At 41.7% G+C, this 21,881-nt stretch overlaps 1 protein-coding gene across 4 annotated transcripts in view; it reads right to left on the bottom strand.

Annotated features, from left to right (window-relative positions):
- Positions 1–385: 385 nt before the first annotated feature.
- The window catches only part of RAPGEF4 (Rap guanine nucleotide exchange factor 4), a 331,531-nt gene continuing 310,035 nt past the window's right edge, over positions 386–21,881 (bottom strand). For all 4 annotated transcript variants that reach the window (XM_040229358.1, XM_040229357.1, XM_040229359.1 and 1 more), the window contains 5 exons: positions 18,509–18,559; positions 17,640–17,727; positions 17,159–17,223; positions 4,626–4,680; positions 386–1,755 (listed from right to left, as the gene is read on the bottom strand). In XM_040229358.1, the coding sequence (XP_040085292.1) occupies positions 1,628–1,755; positions 4,626–4,680; positions 17,159–17,223; positions 17,640–17,727; positions 18,509–18,559 (387 nt within the window). In that variant the 3' untranslated portion in view covers positions 386–1,627. The remainder of the gene's footprint in view (positions 1,756–4,625; positions 4,681–17,158; positions 17,224–17,639; positions 17,728–18,508; positions 18,560–21,881) is intronic.

Raw genomic sequence — 21,881 nt, 5'->3', positions numbered from 1 at the left:
TTGTGCTTGTTTTATATATTATTTGTGTGAAAAATATTATAAACCTATTACAGTACCTATATACCTATTATATGTACAGTATATGTACAGTACCTATTATTAATCTATGTAATTCATTGTTAGTTGGGTACCTAGGCTAATTTTGTTGGACTTACAAAAAATTAGACTTATAAATGCACTCTCAGACCAGAACTCATTTGTATATTGAGGGCTGACTGTAGTGGTTTCCAGGGACTGGTGAGAGAGGAAAGTGAGGACCAGCTGCTAGAGGGTATGGGGTTTACTTAAGGGATAAGGAGACTGTTCTTGAATTATATAGTGATGATATTGAAAAACCTTATGAATATACTAAAAACCAACGAATCGTATACTTTAAAAAAGTAACTTTTAGAGTATGTAAATTTTATTTCAATTAAAAAAAAATACAAGACCCCATCATACCAAGTGGTTATATCTCCTATATTATAGGAACTGAGAACAACACACTTTTCTTGTCACAATTATATTTAATGAAGATACTAGTTATTATTTACAGAAGATATACATACATACAATTCCTGCACATTAAATGTAGCCTAATTGTGGAAACAGGAAAAAATGTACTCCAAAATTACATACTAAATAAAATAAATAAAAAGTAATTATTTGGCACAATATCTATTATGTAGCAAATAAATAACTCTATACCATTGATTGAATGAACTATTTACAATCTATTTGAAAGTGCAAAACAATTGCTGAAAAATTAAGGTATCTGTAATAACATTTAAGTCCAGAAAATATGTGGGTTTTTTAAATCAGTAACAATAATTAGCCAATAGTAAAGGTTTTTTAATGCCCAGGAAAATAATTTTGAAAAATGTTTTGTGCATATTGTGCTCTTCTGAAATGTCATTTTTTTTTTTAACCTTGACGCTGGCAATTTTAAGAACCTTGGAGTTTCTTATATATGCAATCCTGATTTGTAAGTTTTAAAAAGTTATATTGTAAACATAAATATTATTCTATAAGTCATTCAGAAATTACAGACCAGTCTTCCCTAAAATTACATAAATAGCCAGAATGTTTTATAGTAATGTGGTCAGGTACAATTCCTTCAGAGGTAAGACTATGAAGATGGAAGAATACAGCCTCTAGTTTGGAGTTACATGGATTCCTCAACACCTTCCAAAAACCCCATGCTCAAGTCAAGATGTTGAGTCAGAAATTATGAAACTATACCACCACTGATGTAGCCAAATAAATACCATTTGTAGCACATCTCATCCTGTAAATACGCCTAGAAAAAATATCAGGAGCTTGATAGTTCTCTGGACAATGATATTTCTACCATACTCTTCATGTTGCTCTTATTTTATGTTTCAGCAAAGAAGATGGCACAACTGGAAATAAAATAAGGTGACTATGAACGGGATTTCTAAGTTAGAGTGTGCAAGCTGTATGCAAGTCAAAGAATTTCTTCTCTTGTCATGATGCTGGTAAGCTGAATGCAGCCCTGAGACGTCTCAGGATGGGTGTTTGCTTGTTTTATAGAATTCTCTAGTGACAGTATGGTCAGTAGTAGCATACTTGGCATTTTTGAAAGATTGTGGACGGAGGCAGACGTTGTTCCGGGCACTTGAAATGTCTATGGTCGGCGAGGCTCTAGTCTGTGTGACATCTGTGATAAAGTTCTCTGGTTGTCAATCACAGTTAATTGCCGTACGTAACTCCGGACATCCTGATGGTTCTTATTGGCTTGAGCTGCATCAGGATCTATCGAAAGAGGAGAGGAGGGTTGGCATTGCATAAAGTATGCATATAAGATACAGCTTTATTTTCTCCAACTTATTACATTTATCACGGATTCCTGGTTTCCATCAAGACCTTTCAACACACTATATTCATCGAACTGTTCCATCTCCTCCCTCCCACCCTTTTCTTCCCTGGCATCATGTATTTTGATCATTTTCCTTTGCATCAGATATTGTTTTAAAAAAACACCAAATAAAAATGAAAGCATCACCCAACAACCCTGGTTATATATTAAAATTGTTTCCCCTTGCCATCCCCCAGAGTGTATCACTGACCTCTACTCCCTTTGACCCAGAGGAGGACTAACGGCAAAAAGACATAGTTCTCATTAGCTTCTAACAAAAGCACTTAACCCTGAGCTGACCTGAAGCAAGCCAGTGAGACTCTAAAGTCTGATTGCCCTGAATACTTGCAGACAACATACAGCATTACTCCATAGATTGTGTGACTGTCCACACTCAGAAAAACAAATCAACTCAGGCTGAAGTCATGACTTCTAGACCTTCAATTCTCTGATGCTATTTGTTCTGAAACCCCAGTTACCATTCTAGTTTCATCCACTCCCCAAAGCATGTGAACACCAGAGCGATAGGAAATCAACCGATTTCCCTAAAACCAGGCTGAAAGAAGAATAAAATGCCCAATCAGATGTCTATACAGAGAATAGACATGCATGAGGAAGGTCATTTGACCTCTGGTGAATCGGAAAGATAGTTCCCTTCAGAAGGGACTAATCAGCTCCTGCATCCTGAGTTGGCGGATCTTCCTATTTCTCTAGAGAAATGAGAAGTCTGGATTTCTTCCCTGGGAATTCTTCCATCTTTGAATGATTACATTATTTCGGAATAAAAGGGGGAAAAAAGCTCCATTTAGATCCAACACCTCAGCCATGGTCCAGGGGTGGCCGCTGACCCATGGATGCCAGTGTGGGACGCTAGGTGTGGCCAAGCTAGCCTGGACTCTGGACCAGCATGCTTTCTGCCATAACACATTGCCTTCTACAGTCCATCTGTTCTCCTTAGATCCACACACCACTCCCAGAGACAATTAGAATGCCATCTGCATGGGGGGCGAAGGGGAGTGTTGCAGGTCTGAACACAGAAAAGCAGAGAGAAGATACAAAGGCCCCACTTGCTCTAAGAAGAAACTCATCAGTATAATTATCACATATAAATAATACCACAGTGCTTAATTTCCTTGCTTGTCACTGGCAGTGTACTCTACATGTACAATATACTATAATTACATTGTACATATTCCCACAATGTTTATGAATCTATTCCTATAGCTTTATCTATAGATTGTTGACTTCAGAGCTGAGCAGCTGTTGTTTACTAGCAGTTACTGATAACTTCAACAAACGCAGTGGATATATATATATCTGCCCCCCCCAGCCCCCCGCCCCATGTCTCTAGGAGATGTAGGAGAATGTAGGATTATACTTCCAAAGTAGCTTATAGAACAAGATATATTCTGTCTTGGTTCTTGGACCTCATGGAGAACCTTCTCAAGGCTTTGAACCCTCTTAGGCATTTTGTGTTTAATTTCAGGAATTTCCTAGACCCCCCTGAAGGGCGGTGGATTCTAGGTTATGAACCCTTGTTGTAGTCATCACCTATATATTTTCATACTTGCTTGCAAAACTGCTTTATGACCATGTATTTATACATATAGTACATTTCTAGATGAAGAGATAGGAGACACTTTAATTTTGGCAGAATCCACATAAGAACAAGTGATGACGTGCAAGCTATTCTCGTTTGGGAAGAAAGAGGAGACACATCATTTGAATAAAATTTTTTCTTAAGGATCTTGCTCCTTAAGACAAGACTATTTTTCCTAGACCTCCCAACCCCCAGGCATTACAAAATAAATGTTTAGCAATTCTGGTATCCTGTGTTAGCAAACCCTTCGTTTGGGCCAGCCCTGGGCTAAGAAGAGCAAAGATGGCTCTGATGAATAAAATGAGAAACTTTAGTCTCTTGAGCACTAGGTTTATTGGAGGGGATGGTACTGGTAGCCTCACAGTCATGTCTATGTCACTTTATCGTGTGAAATTAATGAGCCCATTGGCTTCAAGTGACTCGTACAATGATGTTGGCACAAAACTTTACAGGGGCCACCTTCTCACTCCCAGACCAGCTGCTGGGAGCCAAAGCTCTAAGCTCCACCCAAAGTCCCAGCCCTGAGGAAATAGTAGCACTGGTCCAGCACGATGATCTGGTGCGATGATGCCACTTAACTCCCAACAGTTTAAACTTGCTATTTATTATTAGTGACAGTTTTCATGTTAAAGCATTTATTATACCAGCTGTTGTGCTAAATGTGCAGATTTAAGAAAAGCACCTTAATTCACTTAGAAATACTAGAAATATAATATGAATTCCTGCTAAGGGACCTTTTACAAGTGTGCTTGTACACGTTCAGGCAGTCTCTCAATACCCCAAGAGACAATAAATATTATCCTTCCCAGTTTATAAACGACGGAATGAGTCATCATGAGTTGATGTGAGTTTCTTAACATGAAGCGGTGAGTCATAAAGAGAGTTGGTTAGAGGCAGGATTAGTTGGCATTCATGCCTTAGTTGTCTCTATCCATTCTGAAAAGAACAAATGAACTTTCTGAGTTCATTCATAAAATAATATCCTTATGGTTATTTTCTAGTTTTACAGCTAGAAAATCTTTAAACAAAAGACCCTTGTCCGATGGCATTCACGATTCAAAGCGTCTCTGACACCATCAAATATTGTCCCAGCTTCCAGAATGTCTCTGTAGCCCATTAAAAAGGGCTTAATCACCAAGATCCATATTGCGGCAGCATTTAACTTACTGAAGGGTTGGCTCCTGCAGTATCTCACTGTTCTGGCAGTATTTGCAATCATTCGCTAAAAAAAAAAAAGAAAGAAAGAAAGAAAGAAAAACTGAAATGCAGGTAAGCTTAGTGTAGAATCAAAAAAAAAAAAAAAAAACCAAACCACACCATTATTTACTTTAGTGATACCTGGGACCATGAAAAATAGCAGGTTCTGATCTGTTGATCATCTGGAGACAACTGGTTGATATATAACCTGTTTAATTACTTGACAGGCACCCCCTACCACCCACATACACATACAAGGTTTTTGTCAGGTGAGGAATACTACTGGCATAACTCTAGTCTAATTGCTTATTCCTTAGGATGTAAAAAGCCTGCTCCTGAGACTGAACCTTACTCTTCAGGACCAGTACTTACCATCCTCTCTTGAGGTCACTGTGAATTTGCAAGAGAATTTGTAGCTATTCTAGGTTTGGAGAGGGTTCAGTTTGTCAAGTTCCTCACTGTAAACAGTAATGAGAGATTCCATAATATTGGCAGAATAGTCATAGATGTTCTATCTCCACAGTTTTCTATACACTAGGCATTATTAGCCTTTTTCATCTTCCAGCAAAAGTGTGTGTTTTAACATTAACCTTAATTATGTGATTCCCTCCCTCTTCCCTCCTTCATCCTTTCTGATTATAACAGTAACACACGCACATTTTAGACAAATCACAAAATCTAGAAAATGTTGAGAAGTAAAAATATCACACAGAATATTGCTTCATAGAGTAACTTCAGCTATATTTTGGTACATTCCCTTCTAATATTTTAAAAATAAATATATAGAAGCATTTTTTTTTCAAAAAATGGAAGTCATATATATTTTTGTTTTGATTTGAATTGTTTCACATGGCATTATGACTTTTCCATGCCATCTGCACTTTAAAATCTTTTTAAAAAATAACCAGGTATTCAGTCATGTGGATGGATCATAATTTATTTAACCTTTGTTAATTTTGTCATTCAGTTCAGTTCAGTTCAGTTTAGTCGCTCAGTCATGTCTGACTCTTTGCGACCCCACGAATCGCAGCACGCCAGGCCTCCCTGTCCATCACCAACTCCCGGAGTTCACTCAGACTCACATCCATCGAGTCAGTGATGCCATCCAGCCATCTCAGCCTCGGTCGTCCCCTTCTCCTCCTGCCCCCAATCCCTCCCAGCATCAAAGTCTTTTCCAATGAGTCAACTCTTCACCTGGAATTTCAGCTTTAGCATCATTCCTTCCAAAGAAATCCCAGGGCTGATCTCCTTCAGGATGGACTGGTTGGATCTCCTTGCAGGGACTCTCAAGAGTCTTCTCCAACACCACAGTTCATTAAGTAATCTTAATTCCTAAATTTTGGCTACCATAAAAACTTATAAGGAAACCTATTGAACTGCACTCAACTGAGTTAAAAGCAAAGAAAGGAGGAAAGAAATGGAGGAAAAACATGGGGCTAAAGCGCTGTTTCTGAGCCACTGTTTCTTGCCTCGGCCATTCTGAGGGTAACTGGGACCCTCAGTCTCTATGTAGCATCTCAGGGATACTTGCTCTCAAGGTTGTCCCTCAGAGATGGTGGATTAATTCTAACATGAGCAGAAAATCGATAAGGTTAAGGCCAGGAAAAGAGACTTTCTAATCTCTGAGTGGCTGTTTAACTCCAGTCCTTGCTTTCTTCTCTCATTGACCCTTGGCTTGCCAAAATTAGAAGATGACTCTGAGAAAACTGACACAGTGTTAAAAAAATAACTTATTTGGGAGGAAATTTTTCTTATAGAAGAGTTGAAGCTTTACAAGTACACACAGGTGAGCGCTCATAATGCCTCACTGAATATTACTGCTTTGAGGACTCTGGCAAGCATGAAGGGACATGTGTCTGCAGTGGGTAATTTCTCATACACAAAGAAGCAATCGGAAAAGTTTGAACTTCACTTTCATAAAGGATCCTGAAAACCAGCACATCCATTGATCAGCATGAGAAATATATTACAAATACCTCCAAGAAAACGTAACATACAATGTATAATTAGCCTCTGATATATGGAGCCCTGAAATAAACAGTAACTATGATAATTTTCCTGCTAATTTACTTTAAGTTGTTTTTTCACTTCTCTAAAGGCTTTGCATCCAAAGGGCACAAGAATATTCCATGTAGAATTATTGTAATTCTTCAGATATTGAATGGAATGTAATTACTGAGAACCCTGGGAAATGCTGCCAGTATGCCCCTCTGAAGAATAATAAAACAATTAGCAGGGGTCAGAGACCTCTTCCTATACCATTTTGTAGAGAGTAATTGTTCTGCTTTTTAGTTTTGAAGGCTAAAACATTTCATTCTGACTTTGGTTTTAAGACTACTCTTTACAGCTATACTCTGAGGCTTCATAATTTTTAGCTCATTATGTAGTTTAAAATGTGGGAACAATTGTTTAAATCAGTAATTTCCAGCTCTGGAGTTCATTCTACCTTTCTAAATCTTTGATTAATTTTAACAATGGTTTTAATTTTGACATATCCCTTTTAATTGTACTCAAAGATAACTTCAGTTTAACTTTGCAATCCAAATCTGGCTTTGCAATGAGGCCCATTCTTTCTCTTTGAGATGGCTGCACAATAATGTTAGAATATGTAACATTAGCAGTAACAGTGCCCGGACTCCATTAGCACTGCTGGTCAGTGCAGTTACAGAATGCTTTCTCAAGGCCAAAGAAGAGTTAACTTGATATTTTTAACCCTACCCTTGTTTGTACCCACTGACCCATGCAATGCAATGTTTAATATCCTACAGGTGCTTTCCTGGGTTTGCAGGAGAGTTCAGAAGTTCCCTTGTTTAACTATCTCCAGGGGCATAACGTGGAGAAGGCGATGGCACCCCACTCCAGTACTCTTGCCTGGAAAATCCCATGGACGGAGGAGCCTGGTGGGCTGCCGTCTGTGGGGTCGCACAGAGTCGGACACGACTGAAGCGACTTAGCAAGCAAGCAAGCAAGCAAGCAAGCAAGGGGCATCATGCCATCAAAGCTTGCCTACAGATACTGGCTCCTCACTGTTGGAAAGCATCCAGCAATAAGGAACTCATTACCTCCAAGGACAACCCCTTGCATTTACAGCATTTATGACTACTAGATACTTCTTTATCATTTTGAATCCAAGTGTTTGCCCCTTTGTTTTTCACCCCATTTATCCTAGCATCCTATCTCTGAAGCTCTTAAACAACAACAAACATGTTTAGTTCTTTTAGGACAGTTCTTCTAATCCTTGAAGGTAGCTATCGTGGACATCTCTTCACCCCCACATCTATTCTGGTTCAGCCTAAATATCCCCATTTTCTTCAACAATTTCTCATAAGTTTCAGGTCTCTTCTAGACAATTCTCTAGATTGAAGTCCACAATTTAAAAAAAAGCCACATGGCTGATATTTGAACTTCTAGTGAATTAATCAAACCTCTCAGTCCTCTTCACTGAACTTCCTTCTCTGTAGACGTGCAGGTGGTTTCATGGATCAATGTAGAGAATTTTGCATTTATCACCACCAAAAGCCATCCAGTTAGTCTTTCTATTCTCCTGCAGACTTAAGTCTGTGTGTCATTTTTGACAGCGGGTGACTGTTTATTCATTGCTATTCTCAGTGAAAGTTGGCAAAAACTAAGGTTAAAAGATATAGGCTTTATTATCCAACTGCCACAGCAGGGATGAAGCCAAAAATTATACCCTAGGCTTTTGAGCCCTGCTGGAGCAGGTTGGCCTGCCTGGAGCAGGCCAGGCAACTTTCCTACAATGCCAGCCAGTGAGAAAATACCTGATCACTCCAAAGCAGAGCTTCTCATCTTTTTTTTGTTTTTCCCATCCCAGCAAACCCAGGGTTATGACACATTCCTATTAGCAACTGGCTTTGTTAAAACAATGAATTGTAATTCAGGGACAAAGTGAGGAGAACATTCTCCTTTAGAAGGCACCTGGATCGGAGCAGGTGGGCAGAGCAAGTCCTTCTCTACACCTGCCCTGACTCTGATACCGCCCCCACCCCCCACCCCAGGAAGGCCCCACCTTAGGGTTCACTCATCAGCCTATGCTGGTGTATGCAAACCAAGAATGCCAGGCTTCCCCTTGGGAATCCACATTCCAAATTTCCCAGGACCACCACTTTCCTTGAGACTAATTCTAAGTACGAGTCTTCAGAGCTTATTTGCAAGAATTATGTTTATACAATTCCTCACCTACAGGAATGAGAGAAGGACCCAACTGAAAGCTGATGAATCTCCCTCAGGATGTGAACTCACATGGGGAAGCTCAGGAAGGAAAAATGAGGTAGCAAGCCAAGGTTTCTGTAACTACCCTCAGGTTTTTTTTTCTTCTTCTTCTCAGTGTTTATTTTGAAGTAATTTCAAATTTTAAGAAAATTTGCAAGAGTAGTCCAAAGAACTCACATGTAACCTGGTAAATGTGTCTTAACAAGACCAACCCTTTTAAGGGCACCTCCCAGGCTTTGGGCCTGTCCTATTGGGCAGGTCAGTGGGACAGTTGACCAATGTGAGAGTCTGGTCTGGATAAAGGTGTAGACAGACAGTGCATACCCAGTGACCCTGGGTCAGGTATTTATTGATTATATTAAATATATTATTTATATAAATTATATAATATATATACAATATAATAGTGAAAGTGAAGTGAAGTCTCTCAGTCGTGTCCGACTCTTTGCGACCCCATGGACTGTAGCCCATCAGGCTCTTCCGTCCATGGGATTTTCCAGGCAAGAGTGCTGGAGTGGATTGCCATTTCCTTCTCCAGGGGATCTTCCCGACCCAGGAATCGAACCTGGGTCTCTTGCATTGCAGGCAGACACTTTACCATCTGAGCCACCAGGGAAGCATAACATCAGTATTATTTCTGTATCAAGCTGTAAACAGAGCGACCTAGAGGCAGATGTCCTTCCTAGGGTCTGAGTTGCAGAGCGACCAGCGCAAAGATGCCATCTAGCAAGGGAGTGACCAGCTGTGGGCAATCAAGCCCGGCCCATGTGAGAGGCCCTGAGGCTGTGGTCCCCAGTGCAAATCTCCCTCAAGCTCGGAGGCAAGTAATTCCTTCCCCTTGAATCCAAGGAGGTGTCAGAGAGGGCTCTTCTCAGATGGGTCCTCGGGGTCTGGGCCTCCCTGTTTACCTTCTCTGGCACCCTCCCCTCAGGGATGGGCTGGCCACCTTACACCGTCACTCCTATCCAGATGGCCAGCAGCCCACCAGGTCTCCCCAGCCATCTTGCTCTTCTGCCAGCTCTCTACTGACTCCTGTGCCGAGCTCTCCCTTCACTCTCCTGTCCCTGGAGGGGAGCAGACTCCTGTGGCTGCTTTTCAGGTTCAGGCCAGCAGGCCCTCCAGGCGGTAGCACCTGGCACTCTTCCTCTCCCTACCACCTCCACTTCATAGCAGTTGCCAGAACAGCCTTCCTCTGCTCAGGCCAAGCTCCCTCCCTGCTCCCTTGATTAGGCACTCCTGCCCTCAGCAGTTTATGTCTTTCCTTCTATTGCCCCTTGAGACCTTTGCCCTCCTTGTTCTTAAAGGTCTGCCAGACTGCTCTCTCCTTTCTTCTCTCTGCTCCTTCTGATTTGGCTCTGCCCCTGTCCTGTCAGATACAGGACCTCAGTCAATTACTCCTAGCTTACCATGTGTAAAACCACAGTCACACCATTCTGACTATTTCACTCAGATCCCCATATATTGGGACAATAATTTTTTTCCACATATATATGTAGAAGTATATCTGCCTGTCACCTGCTAAGATTGTGCCCATGACAGCAACCAAGTGGAAATAAACGCATGGTGAGGACCAGAGATAAAAGATAAAATGGCCCAGGAGCTGAGCCAGTCTTCACTATATGTATCCCTGAGGAAGAATCCTGGCTCCTGTCTCATCCTACAGATCTTTAATATCTAAGAGGGGAGTGGCATACAGATGCAAGCATGTAATAAGCATGATGCTCATGGTACACTGTACATACGATGCCCATGCACAGCGCAGGGGTCTCTGCGGGCACTTGCAGAGTATTGTGCATCTCTGTGTGCAGGGAAGGGCACTGAAGGACTGATAGAGCCCCACAGGGAGGAGGGTGGACAGAATAGTGTCCACTGAGGTAATGTATTGGTAATATAAGACGCTTGGGACATTCTGCTTAATCAGGTTTTCTAATAAAACAGAAAAATGCATTTGGGTTAAATTGTTACATAACTTCCTTTATAAATGCTTTAGTGTATTGTCCTATCTCGCTGAGTCCAACACCGGAATAGGGTTATTCTTTTATGCAACAAATTTTTCTTCCATACTTATGATATGCCAGACACCTTTCTTGGTGCTAGAGAAATATCAGTGAACTGAATAGATCAGATACCTGGTCTAGGACATTCACATTCTAGTGAAGATAAGCAATGGAGAGACAATGAAAGATCAGTTTAAGATGTGAAACCAGTTGTTGGGGCAAGGTTATCTGTTGAGAATCAGCTGTCTGGCAAGGTGTGGAGCGTAGAACATTTGAAGAGTGGTCAGGGAGGACTGCTTGGAGGGAGGGACGCATGAACTGAGGCCTGAATGATGTGAGTCAGGCTGGTGAAGGCCGGACGAAGACAGTTTCAGGCAAAGGTAACAGCTAGTGCAGAAGCCCTGAGACAGAAAGGAAGGAAAGCAGGTTGGTCTCACTAACTTGGACTGAGTACAGAGAAGATGAAGTGTGAGATGAGGCTGAATGGGTGCTCAGAGTAACAAGTCTGGATTTGCTTATATTATATTGTATTTAACACGGTTTTATTTTTCTCTGATATAAGAAGTTAACTCTCTTTGCATTTTGCTTTTTCACACCTTTTTAAAAATAGAAGTATAGTTTATTTACAATATTAGTTTCAGGTGTATCACAAAATGATTCAGTTATGCATATACATATATAAATCTATATTTTTTCTTTTCCATTATAGTCTGCTACCAAGATATTGAATATAGTTCCCTGTGCTGTACAGTAAGTCTTTGTTGTTTATCTGTTTTATCTATATTAGTGTGCATCTGTTAATCCCAAACTCCCAGTTTATCCCCTCAGCCCTGGTTCCCCATTGGTAGCCATGTTTGTTTGCTATGTCTTTGAGTCTGTTTCTGCTTTGTAAATAAGTTCATTTGCATCACTTTTTTAGATTCCACATGTAAGTGACATCATATGATATTTGTCTTTATCTGACTGACTTCATGTAGTATGATCTCTAGGCCCATCTATGTTGCTGCAAATGGTATTTTTTATGCCTGAGTAGTATTCTGTTCTTAACACACACACACATATGTATCATATCTGCTTTATCCATTCATCTGTCAATGGACATTTAGGTTGTCTCTATGTCTTGGCTATTGTAAACAGTGTTGCTATGAACACTGGGGTGTTATCTTTTCTAATGAGATCTTTCATCTTTTCTGGATATACGCCCAGAAGTGGGATTGCTAGACCATATGGTAGTTCTATTTTTAGTTTTTTAAGGAACCTCTATACTGTTTTCCATAGTGACTGTACCAATTTACATTCCCATCAACAGTGTGTGAGGGTTCCCTTTCCTCCATACCCTCTCTAGCATTTGTAATTTGTAGACTTTTGGATGATGACCATTCTGGTTGGTATGCGGTGGTCCCTCATTGTAGCTTTGATTGGCATTTCTCAAAGAATTAGTGATGCTAAACATCTTTTCATGTGTCTGTTGGCCATCTGTACGTCTTCTTTGGAGAAATGTCTATTTAGGTCTTTTGCCCATGTTTTGATCAGGTTGGTTGGTTGGTTTTCAGTTGTTTGAGGGGCTTGTATACTTTGGAAATTAAGCCCTTGTTAGTTGCATCATTTGCAAGTATTTTCTATTCCTTAGGTTTCATTTTGTTTATAGTTTCTTTTGCTATGCAAAAGCTAATAAGTTTGATTATGTCTTAATTGTTTATTTTAGCTTTTTCTATTGCCTTGGGAGGCTGACCTAAGAAAACATTGCTACAGTTTATGTCAGAGAATGCTTTCCCTCTGTTCTCTTCTAGGAATTTTATGGTGTCATATCTTATATGTAAGTCTTTAAGCCATTCTGAATTTGTTTTTGTGTATAGTGTGAGGGATTGTTCTAAGTTCATTGACTTACATGTGGATGCCCAGACTTTCCAATACAACTTGCTGAATAAACTGTCTTTTCTCCATTCTGACATCTCTTTTGTTACTGTTTTAAACTAGTTTTATATCTTTTATTGATTTTTATGTGTTACGTTTTATTTTCAACTGCATATAATCTAAAAGCCAAGGACTACTTTTTGGATTTCTTTATATTTCCTAGCAAAATTTTTTGCTTAGACACTTTACACATATTTAATTGCTTTGAAACATACCCTTCAGAAAATCTACATTTAGCCCAGATCATGTATTCTGTATAAAGAAATAAACTTTCAAAGTCCTTTGAAAGATTTCTATTGTGTTGAAAAGGTCTGGGAAATGGGTAGATTTGAACACTTAAGAGTTTTACTTGGAGATTCTTTTTTCCATAGCTTGATACAAGTCCAGTGCTCTCACCATGAGTCTTATAATAGTGTTATTGATAACAGAAAACAAATTGTTGCTAATAATATAATAGCATGATTAGTGATACCCAAATATAATGGTTCAAAACATTTTTCTTCCTTTATGAATTAGCTTCTGTTAATGCTTCCAGAAGAATAGAGGTTTGCCTCAGGCTTCTCATTCCAAATGAAATGACTATCTTAAAATAATATTAATAAATAAATTCACCTAAATATGGGTATCTCTGAAATAGAAGCAACCTTCTAATACAGCAGGAACTGTGGCTATCAGCATGCTTCATGCAGCCTGGGGTAGTGGCAGCTGGCCAGCATATTATCCTCTGATCCATTGCTAGTCTACCTCCTAAATGTTATAAATATTCATGTATGCCATAGAAAGCTACAAAGGGCTTTATTCAAACATTTTTTGAATACTCCTTTATGTTTTCCCCAAATGAAAGAATGTCTTTTTTTTTTTTTTTTTTTCAAAAGGATAGAGGGTTGAATTTCTTTTGTTCATACTCAAAAATCCTGAAAACCAATATGCAACAAATTCTCTAATCCTCATTTCATACCCAAGGGTGAAGAGGTTCAAAATAAAAATACTTAGGATTGGCATGGCAGCTCACTGTGACTGTGCAATGCTGCCACCAAAAAAAGCATCTGTGTCCCCAACTACCCAGGTGACTTCTGCCCCTGGCAGGGAATCCCTCAAGGGAGACAGCCTACCAGCCCCATGAAGGCTGCCAGCTTTGCTCACCACCGTGGCCTTGCTGATGAATGAGGGGGAAGCTGCGCAGATATCAGCCTGGAAAGGGAAACATTCACGTCGTTCCCCAGGAATACAGCACTAACAGCAATCACTAGTGGGAGTTGTTAAGTGGCCGTGGTGGTGGTATGGGAGCAGGGTGGGCTAGTTTATGGGGAGAAAAGGTTAGAAAAGTTGGCACCGAGTGCCAGGCTGGTCAAAGCCAGGTTTAAAAAACATAATCAAACCCTTTTTTGGAATTCCAGTTCATTTTTCAGTAACACCTAACTCACAGAAGGGCAGTTATAAAATGCAGCTTTCTCACAGTGTGATTTATCAAATGAAATAAAATATATCACTGTTGGAGCAGAGAACGGTTATAATAGTGCTCTTGCAGTATTCTTTCTCTCCTTTTCTTTCATAGTAATTACAACCCCTTAATTTTGAGTGTTGGAGAAGACTCTTGAGAGTCCCTTGGACTGCAAGGAGATCCAACCAATCCATCCTAAAGGAGATCACTCTCAGGTGTTCTTTGGAAGGACTGATGCTAAAGCTGAAACTCCAGTACTTTGGCCACCTCATGCGAAGAGTTGACTCATTGGAAAAGACTCTCATGCTGCGAGGGATTGGGGGCAGGAGGAAAAGGGGACGACAGAGGATGAGATGGCTGGATGGCATCACCGACCAATGGACCTGAGTTTGAGCGAACTCCGGGAGATGGTGATGGACAGGGAGGCCTGGCATGCTGATTCATGAAACACAACTGAGCGACTGAACTGAACTGAACTGAACTGAATTTTGAGTGGGGCATTGGATACCCAAAATAAGGGCTGCACATTCTTTCTTTTCATGTGACTATGTTTCTTCTGTCTGATAAAAGGTGAGCCAAGTGGTTAAGTGCAATTCTGGGTCACATCTCTACAGGGAAGAAGCAGGTCTTCACCTTTTTCCTTTCCCCCTCCCTCTAGCTGGAATGAGGGTGGTGCTGGTCCACCATCTTGGACCATATGGAAGGTGAAATGGCACAAGAGAAGGCTGGAATTGTGACTGCTTCCTGGAGCAGAACTTCCAGACCTAGACATTTAAGTGAGAAAGGAATAGACTTATCTTGCATAACCCATCATTAATTCAGGCTTCTATTATTGCAGCTGAACTGCTATCTTAGCCCTTCAGTTGCTTTCAAGCAAAAGTGGACTCTGTCAGAGCAGGCTGTGCAGGACCTCTCTCCTCACTGCCAGGCATGTAAGAACACACTGCTGTGGGCATGAAGTACAGAGATGGGGAAGGGGAACTCCCTAATGTCCATTAAATACGGTCTTGACTTTTCCTTCCCAGGTTACAGATGCAACACCAAGATCTAAAGATCCAGAGGAAACAAATTTCATCCTCCTTGACAGGTATTTTTGCTTTTCTTGGTTGTTCTGTTCAGTTAACATTAATGATCAAAAGTTCTAAAGCTCAATCAACTCTTTAGGAGACTGACTTCTACGCCTCTGTGCACATGTATATTTTATAGTTAAATGGTTCTGTATTTCTGCCTAAGTGATCTGGAAGGTTCTTTACCTATTTGCTATATCTTTCATTTCTGGAAAACAAGTTTTCTCTTGAGAAATTAGGGAACTATGTTTAATTCTCCATACTAATAAGTGAACAAATAATGTTTTTACTTTGATCATAGAATTATTAAACTGACACAACAATAGAGATGTTCATACCCTACCCTTGATATGGGTGGAGGGGGAGACTGCTAAGAAATATTTGCCCTCTAGCACAGACTTTAAAGAATCTGTACCAGAGGGCAAATTCAGTTGGTAAGAATCTGTCTGCAATGCGGGAGACCTGAGTTCAATCCCTGGGTTGGAAAGATTCCCCTGGAGAAGGAAATGGCAACCCACTCCAGTATTCTTTCCCGGAGAATCCCATGAACAAGGAGGTGGTGGGCTACAGTCCATGGGGTCACAAGACTCAGACATGACTTAGTGACTAAACCACCCCACAGGGTGTCTTTGAGGAGTGTGGACTCAGGTGCCATTTCCTAAGAAGCTTAAGATGCAGGATCTGGTGCCCAGCACTTGGTGCTGTTCTTTACCAGGCTGAGCTTTGCAATCAGCTCATTCTCAAAGCTGAATGGTACGATCTTTACAGGATGACTGTGGGATGTTTTGAATTCTCCCAGAGTCACACATATTAGCTGGATTTCAGGAAACAATTAGAACAGTTTTTCTGGTAAGAATGCTTATAACACTCTATGACTTCCAGGAATAATTACCCTGGCCCCACCAATGATTCCCCAGGGATAGCCAGGGGGTGGGGGGACACCATCCCCATTTTCTGTTGGGGAAACTGACCCATGGAGAACTTAAGGGACAGCTACAAAGTGATGAAGCTGACTCTCATGTCTCCCGAACTCTCAGCCCTGGGCTTTTCTTGTGGTGCCACGTTCACCGTTCACCGCTGCAAAGTATACCCTGGGCACGTGCTCATCCACACAGAGATAATATTGCACCTCCCCATCCATGCGGGCTGCGACCAAAGGATTTAGAAGACAATGGAGCATTCCAGGCACATGCACTAGGTCGCTAAAGAAAGGTTTTGGCAAGACCTGCCTTATTGCTTCACAGAAGATGAGAAAATTAACTGCAAAGTAACGAATGCTTTTTTGGGAGAGGGGGCTGGAAAACAGTGAATATGCACCACTTCCACAAAACTGTTCCTTATAAAAAAAATTGTGTTTTCAGTTAAGGAAGATTTTCAAGTTTCCGCCCTGAACTCGGGTGAACTTTAGTGGACTAAGCAACACACATTCAGATGACTGCTCTATAACAAAGATCTTCTGTAGAGTGGCCTTTTACCTACATGCACTAAAGTCAGCCTCGGCATAGCAACATTTCAAAGGCATCCTGGGGCGGTCTAGCTCCACAAACAACAAGACAACATGGAAGTCACTCTGGAACATTCGTGCATTTTAGCAACAGGCAGCCAAGGACGAGGCACACAGCAAAAAAGCTAGCTGCCGCTGAGGACGCAGCACAAACACTATTCAATTTCACAAAGGTGACTGACAGAATAAACGAGGTAGCCAGTTTGAACCGAGTATTTCAAAACTCCTTTATGTGTAACTAGCTTTTCAAGGCGGCAGCGTATATGGAAATTATTTCTTTTATTAGTACAAATGCAAATTTTTATTAAAAAAAAACATCATGGTTAAGGTTAACAATACTGTACACGTACCATTTTTTCAAAGTTTACTAGATTGTCAATGAACGTCTTGTTCCCCTCATGAGTAAATGTCATGTCTGCAAAGAAATAAAAGTCACATTCTAATCACTAACAGAAATATGTCATACAAAGAAACCACAATAGCACCATTAGATTATGCGGAAGGATTTGCATAACACTGCAGCTGAAAAAAGCCGATAATAGTTCCTTTTATGTTAGGTGTTTAACTTTCTAAAAGCATTTTACCTGAGCTTAGTTAAAATTTCCAAACTAACCCTCTATTTCACTCAAGTCTTCCAAACCACACACAGATTCCCTGCTCCTGCAATAATCTTGCCAACCCTCTCAGAAAAGTCAGGGCAGAGGGGAGACGCTGAGGAAGGTGGGAAGCTCAGATCATTCGTCCCAAGGAGGTCAATCTGATTAGGCACCTGTTCCTTTTCTTCCCCATACACTCATCACTGGCTCGTCCTGTGCATTTCCTTGGAATTACCTTTAATGAGCAAAGGCATGAAGGGGATGAGAGGAGGGTCCAGTTTGGCTACTGTCAGCCTGTAGGCCCTGTGGTTTCTTGAAGGATCCTTTAGAGAAACAGAGATGCTGGTTAAGGACTAGTGAAATGTACACCACCCCCTTCTACCTCCTAACCCAACCCAGCTTTGTCATCTCCCAATCAGGTAGTTCTGAATCAAGTGTAGCTACAAAAGAAAGGTAAATTTGGTTAAACAAATGGATTTTTGTTTTAAAACAACTTCCCGTATGACAGGAAAATAAATAGATTTTTTGTTTCCTTTCTTCGTTGAAAGGAAGATACGCCTCCAGGGATCAAGGGAAGAGATCCCCTTGGAGAGCCAACACAAAATGTTAAACAACCTCCAACCACAAGAGTCCCCTTCTCCTGGGAGCACAGCCTCCTTCCGGGGAGTCCAGCTCACCCTCCTAGCTGCCTTGCGCTGCCAGTCTCGACTTGCCTTCTCTGAAACTCTCCTATGACTCCTGCCAAGTCCCACTCACTCCTTTTCTGTGAATACCTCCCTACCAATGGGGAAAAATAATTTGGCAAGCCAAGGAAAATGCAGCTTCCAGACCCTAGCGAACCTGTGCTGGATGGAAAGGATCCCATTACACTGCTTTTCTTAGTTACACAAATTGACCTTATGTGGGACATAAGTCCTCTTTAAGTTAGTACCTGAGAGTGCCATTCATTAGTCAGACATGCTTGTTTTAGCAGCACTAAAATGGGGTCATAAACTTCTTAAAGTCATACAAGGACAGATAAAATTTCTGAAATGAGAACTTCAGCTAATCAGAAATTGGATTAATGCAGACAGTGAATGGAATAAAGGAGCCACTGTCACTTACCATTAAACTTTCAAACTCTGCATAGAACTTCTTGAACTTGCTTGGCAGTTTCTGTTAATGAAATGAAAATGCCACACTTATATGTCAGATTCAATATTTAGATATGTATCGTGTTACCATTTCTAGGGGGAATGTACTTCTTTTGGCTCTTAATCAAACATCTCTAAGACAGGCTAGACTGTAAGCTGTCTTGTCATTTGAGGATAATCTTAGGGATCTCATCTTTTAAAAGTTCTAACCTAGTTAAACCTAAATTAACTATGGATGCTTTTGGTCTTATTGCTTTCTATAATGTTTTCTGAAATGGATTGTTCATAAAGAGGGCTGTATTCCCAGACTACAAGTGGCTTGGCATTAACCCCCGCCCCTCCACTGTTTTAAACTCTCAAATTCCCACAATGAAGAATTTAAACCAGAGATGATTACAATTAAAAGTTTTAGAAACTACCTAGTTCAACCCTCCTCTCCCTTTACCATGTAACCTACAAGAGAACAGGGATTTTTATCAGTTTTTTTTTACGGCTGCATTCTCAGGGCCTAAAAGAGTAGCAGCAGTATGTCAGGCACATAGGAAATGCTCAATACATATTTATTTGGCTAGAGCAAACCAGTGTTTTATAGACAGGAGAAATTAACCATCAGATTAAACGACAGGCCAAAGCCACACCGCTGGTTGGTCAGGGCCTCTGTAATTCCTGTCTCCTGCCTCCTTTTCTCTTGCTTCTCTTCTATGCGCTACGCTTTCCTACACAAGCATTTCTCCCACAGGATTTCTCTGCCCTGCTCTAATACAAAAATTGATCATTCTATCAATTTAGTAATTTCTCATGGTTTTATCTTGACAGATGATTCGAAACCACTGACTGTACCCGGACATTTATACCAGTAGGTCAGTGAGGAATCATTTTTCAATCTGTTGGTTCTCCCTTTGCTAGGTCCTGAGCCCATAGTAAAGCTGAACTTTTCTGACAGGGCCACACAAAGAGCAGTGTGATGTTCCCCGTTCCAAGACCACCAAAGTGCTGACCAAGTCTGCAGCCTCGAATGCCCCGCTCAGTTCTGCTTCACACAGTGACGTCCACTGGCAACAGCTGACTCACCTGTCAGGCCTCTGCAATCCCCTCAAAGCTCCTCTCTCTTTTTGCTCTCTTCTGTGAATGGGTTTGACCTAGTCCCATTTAAACACTGTTCTTGTTTAGTTGCTGAGTCATGTCTGACTCTCTGCAACCCCATGGACTGTAGCCTGCCAGGCTTCTCTGTCCATGGGATTTCCCAGGCGAGAATACTGGAGTGGGTTGCCATTTCCTTCTCCAAGGGATCTTCCTGATCCAGGGACCAAACCCGCTTCTCCTGCTGGGCAGGCAGATTCTTTGCTGATGAGCCACTGGGAAAGCCCTTAAACACGGTAGAACATCTTATTTTGTTTCTAGGAACTAGTATCCTCATAATCTCTAAACTCATTGTCCTAGCGCTTCTTTTCAAGCTGGGTTTCAGGGAAACCTGATATCCTTGTTCAGTGGGGAAGTTCAAAGGGATGAAGGCTGGCGTGGACATTAAGGGATACAAGAGTCTCATGCCCCATGGAGTGTTCAAATCACCATGCTCAGTGCTAACTTTCCGTGAACACAGACAACTTATAAAATGAGGAGCTGACGGAATTTGGGGTTATGTCTGTCACTCTAGTTCTTTCTTTACTTAGCTGGCTTTTGGGTCAAAGGCAGGAGTGCACATGGGAATATAACTTGTGTCTCTCTATACTATCATCTATGCACGCCCTATGGGCTTCCCTGGCGACTCAGTAGTGAAGAGTGTGCCTGCCAGTGCAGGAGACATAGGTTCAATCCCTGGGTTGGGAAGATCCCTGGAGAAGGAAATGGCTACCCACTCCATATTCTTGCCTGGAGGATTCCATGGACAGAGAAGCCTGGTGGGCTACAGCCCACAGGATCGCAGAGTTGGACACGACTTAGTGACTGAACAACAGCAACAAAATCCATACCCCATGCTTCCAGAGCAGGGGTTCTCAAGTGGAGTCAATTTTTACTCACCCTCATTTGGTAATGTCTGCAGACCTTTCCTGATGTCAAAACTGGGGTGGGTGGAGGGAGAGGTGCTACTGGTTATATAGTAGGTTGAAGCCATGCGTGCTGCTTAGCCTCCTCTGTGTCACAGGACAGGCCCCTCCACCCTCATGCATACAACAAAGAATGATCCTGCCCAAAGTCACTACCACTGGGGCCGAGAACCTCAGCCCTGGGTCCTCACTCCCACTGGCTTTATCTCCGATGAGTCTCCCCCTCCATGTGGGAGCACCCCCTGTGCCCTGTGCTTTCGCTCCATTTTTTGTTTTGTTTCACTGACTGCCTCACACCTGCTCTCTGGTTCCTGGAGGGCAGGCGCTGTCCCTCAGGCTGCTGCTGCTGCTCACTGCTGTGGTGTGGGAAGCATGTGGGAGGGGGTCGGCAAGGCCAGGAAGATGAACCCAAATCAGAGATGCTTGAGAATGAAAGCTCTCCCTGCAGAATGACCCAATTCCATTTCACCTTAACAGATAAAGGCTTATACACGATGCGAGGGGGGCTTTCCTCTTTGCAGCAGCATGCAAAGATGGGAACACAAGCTCACAGACTGATGTGTTTCTGCCTCTCCCTGTGGAATGGACTAGATGATGAAACTCCCTTTCTTGGCTGCCTGCACCTCGTTCCCCCCAACCCCAAGCGGCCTCCTGTTTTTCTCTTTAGACCACATGAAAGGGAACTCTGAGAGTGTTCCTCCATGCTACAGCCTTAAGGTCTAGCTCCTATTATGTGTACCTTGACCTGGCCTTCCCTGACCCCCATGAGCCATCATACCTTCTTTGATTTTCCCAACCAAATCATTTGGACTCTGCAAGAAGATTAAATGCTGGAAACAGGTAAAGGAAAGCAGACTCTCTGAGAGGTTACCCTAGATTCCAAGAGCAGAGTCTTGCACCCTGGCTTCACGGATCAGATTTCTTGGCAGCATTAACTTTCACTAGCTGGAAGATGCCCGGGATGTGTGGCACACGGGCCTCACCAATTCCCTCATTCCTATATTCGGGAGATGAGCTGCTGTGTGCTGCATCTGCCTGGAATTTTCAGAGAAACCCAAGACAGAAGGACCTGTAAGGGCCTGTTCTATAAACAGTGGAAATGCAGAGGCGGGACAGAGGGAAAAAAACAGATTCAAGAGGGAAGTGGGGAGGAAAATGTTTCAAGGAAAACATTTAGAGATGTGAACAGCTGACTTCGGTACTTTTTTTAAAGCATCCTTGCAAGTTAAGTCTCTCTCATCTACTCCTTGCCCTCTTTTTGTGTCCCACTTACATATACTTTTTCTATTTTTAGTAAGA

This window comes from Oryx dammah, unplaced genomic scaffold (assembly GCF_014754425.2).
Source record: "Oryx dammah isolate SB20612 unplaced genomic scaffold, SCBI_Odam_1.1 HiC_scaffold_27, whole genome shotgun sequence".
NCBI lineage: Eukaryota > Metazoa > Chordata > Mammalia > Artiodactyla > Bovidae > Oryx > Oryx dammah.
Note: the sequence above shows the minus strand (reverse complement) of the source record. Positions and strands in the feature narration are given on the sequence as shown.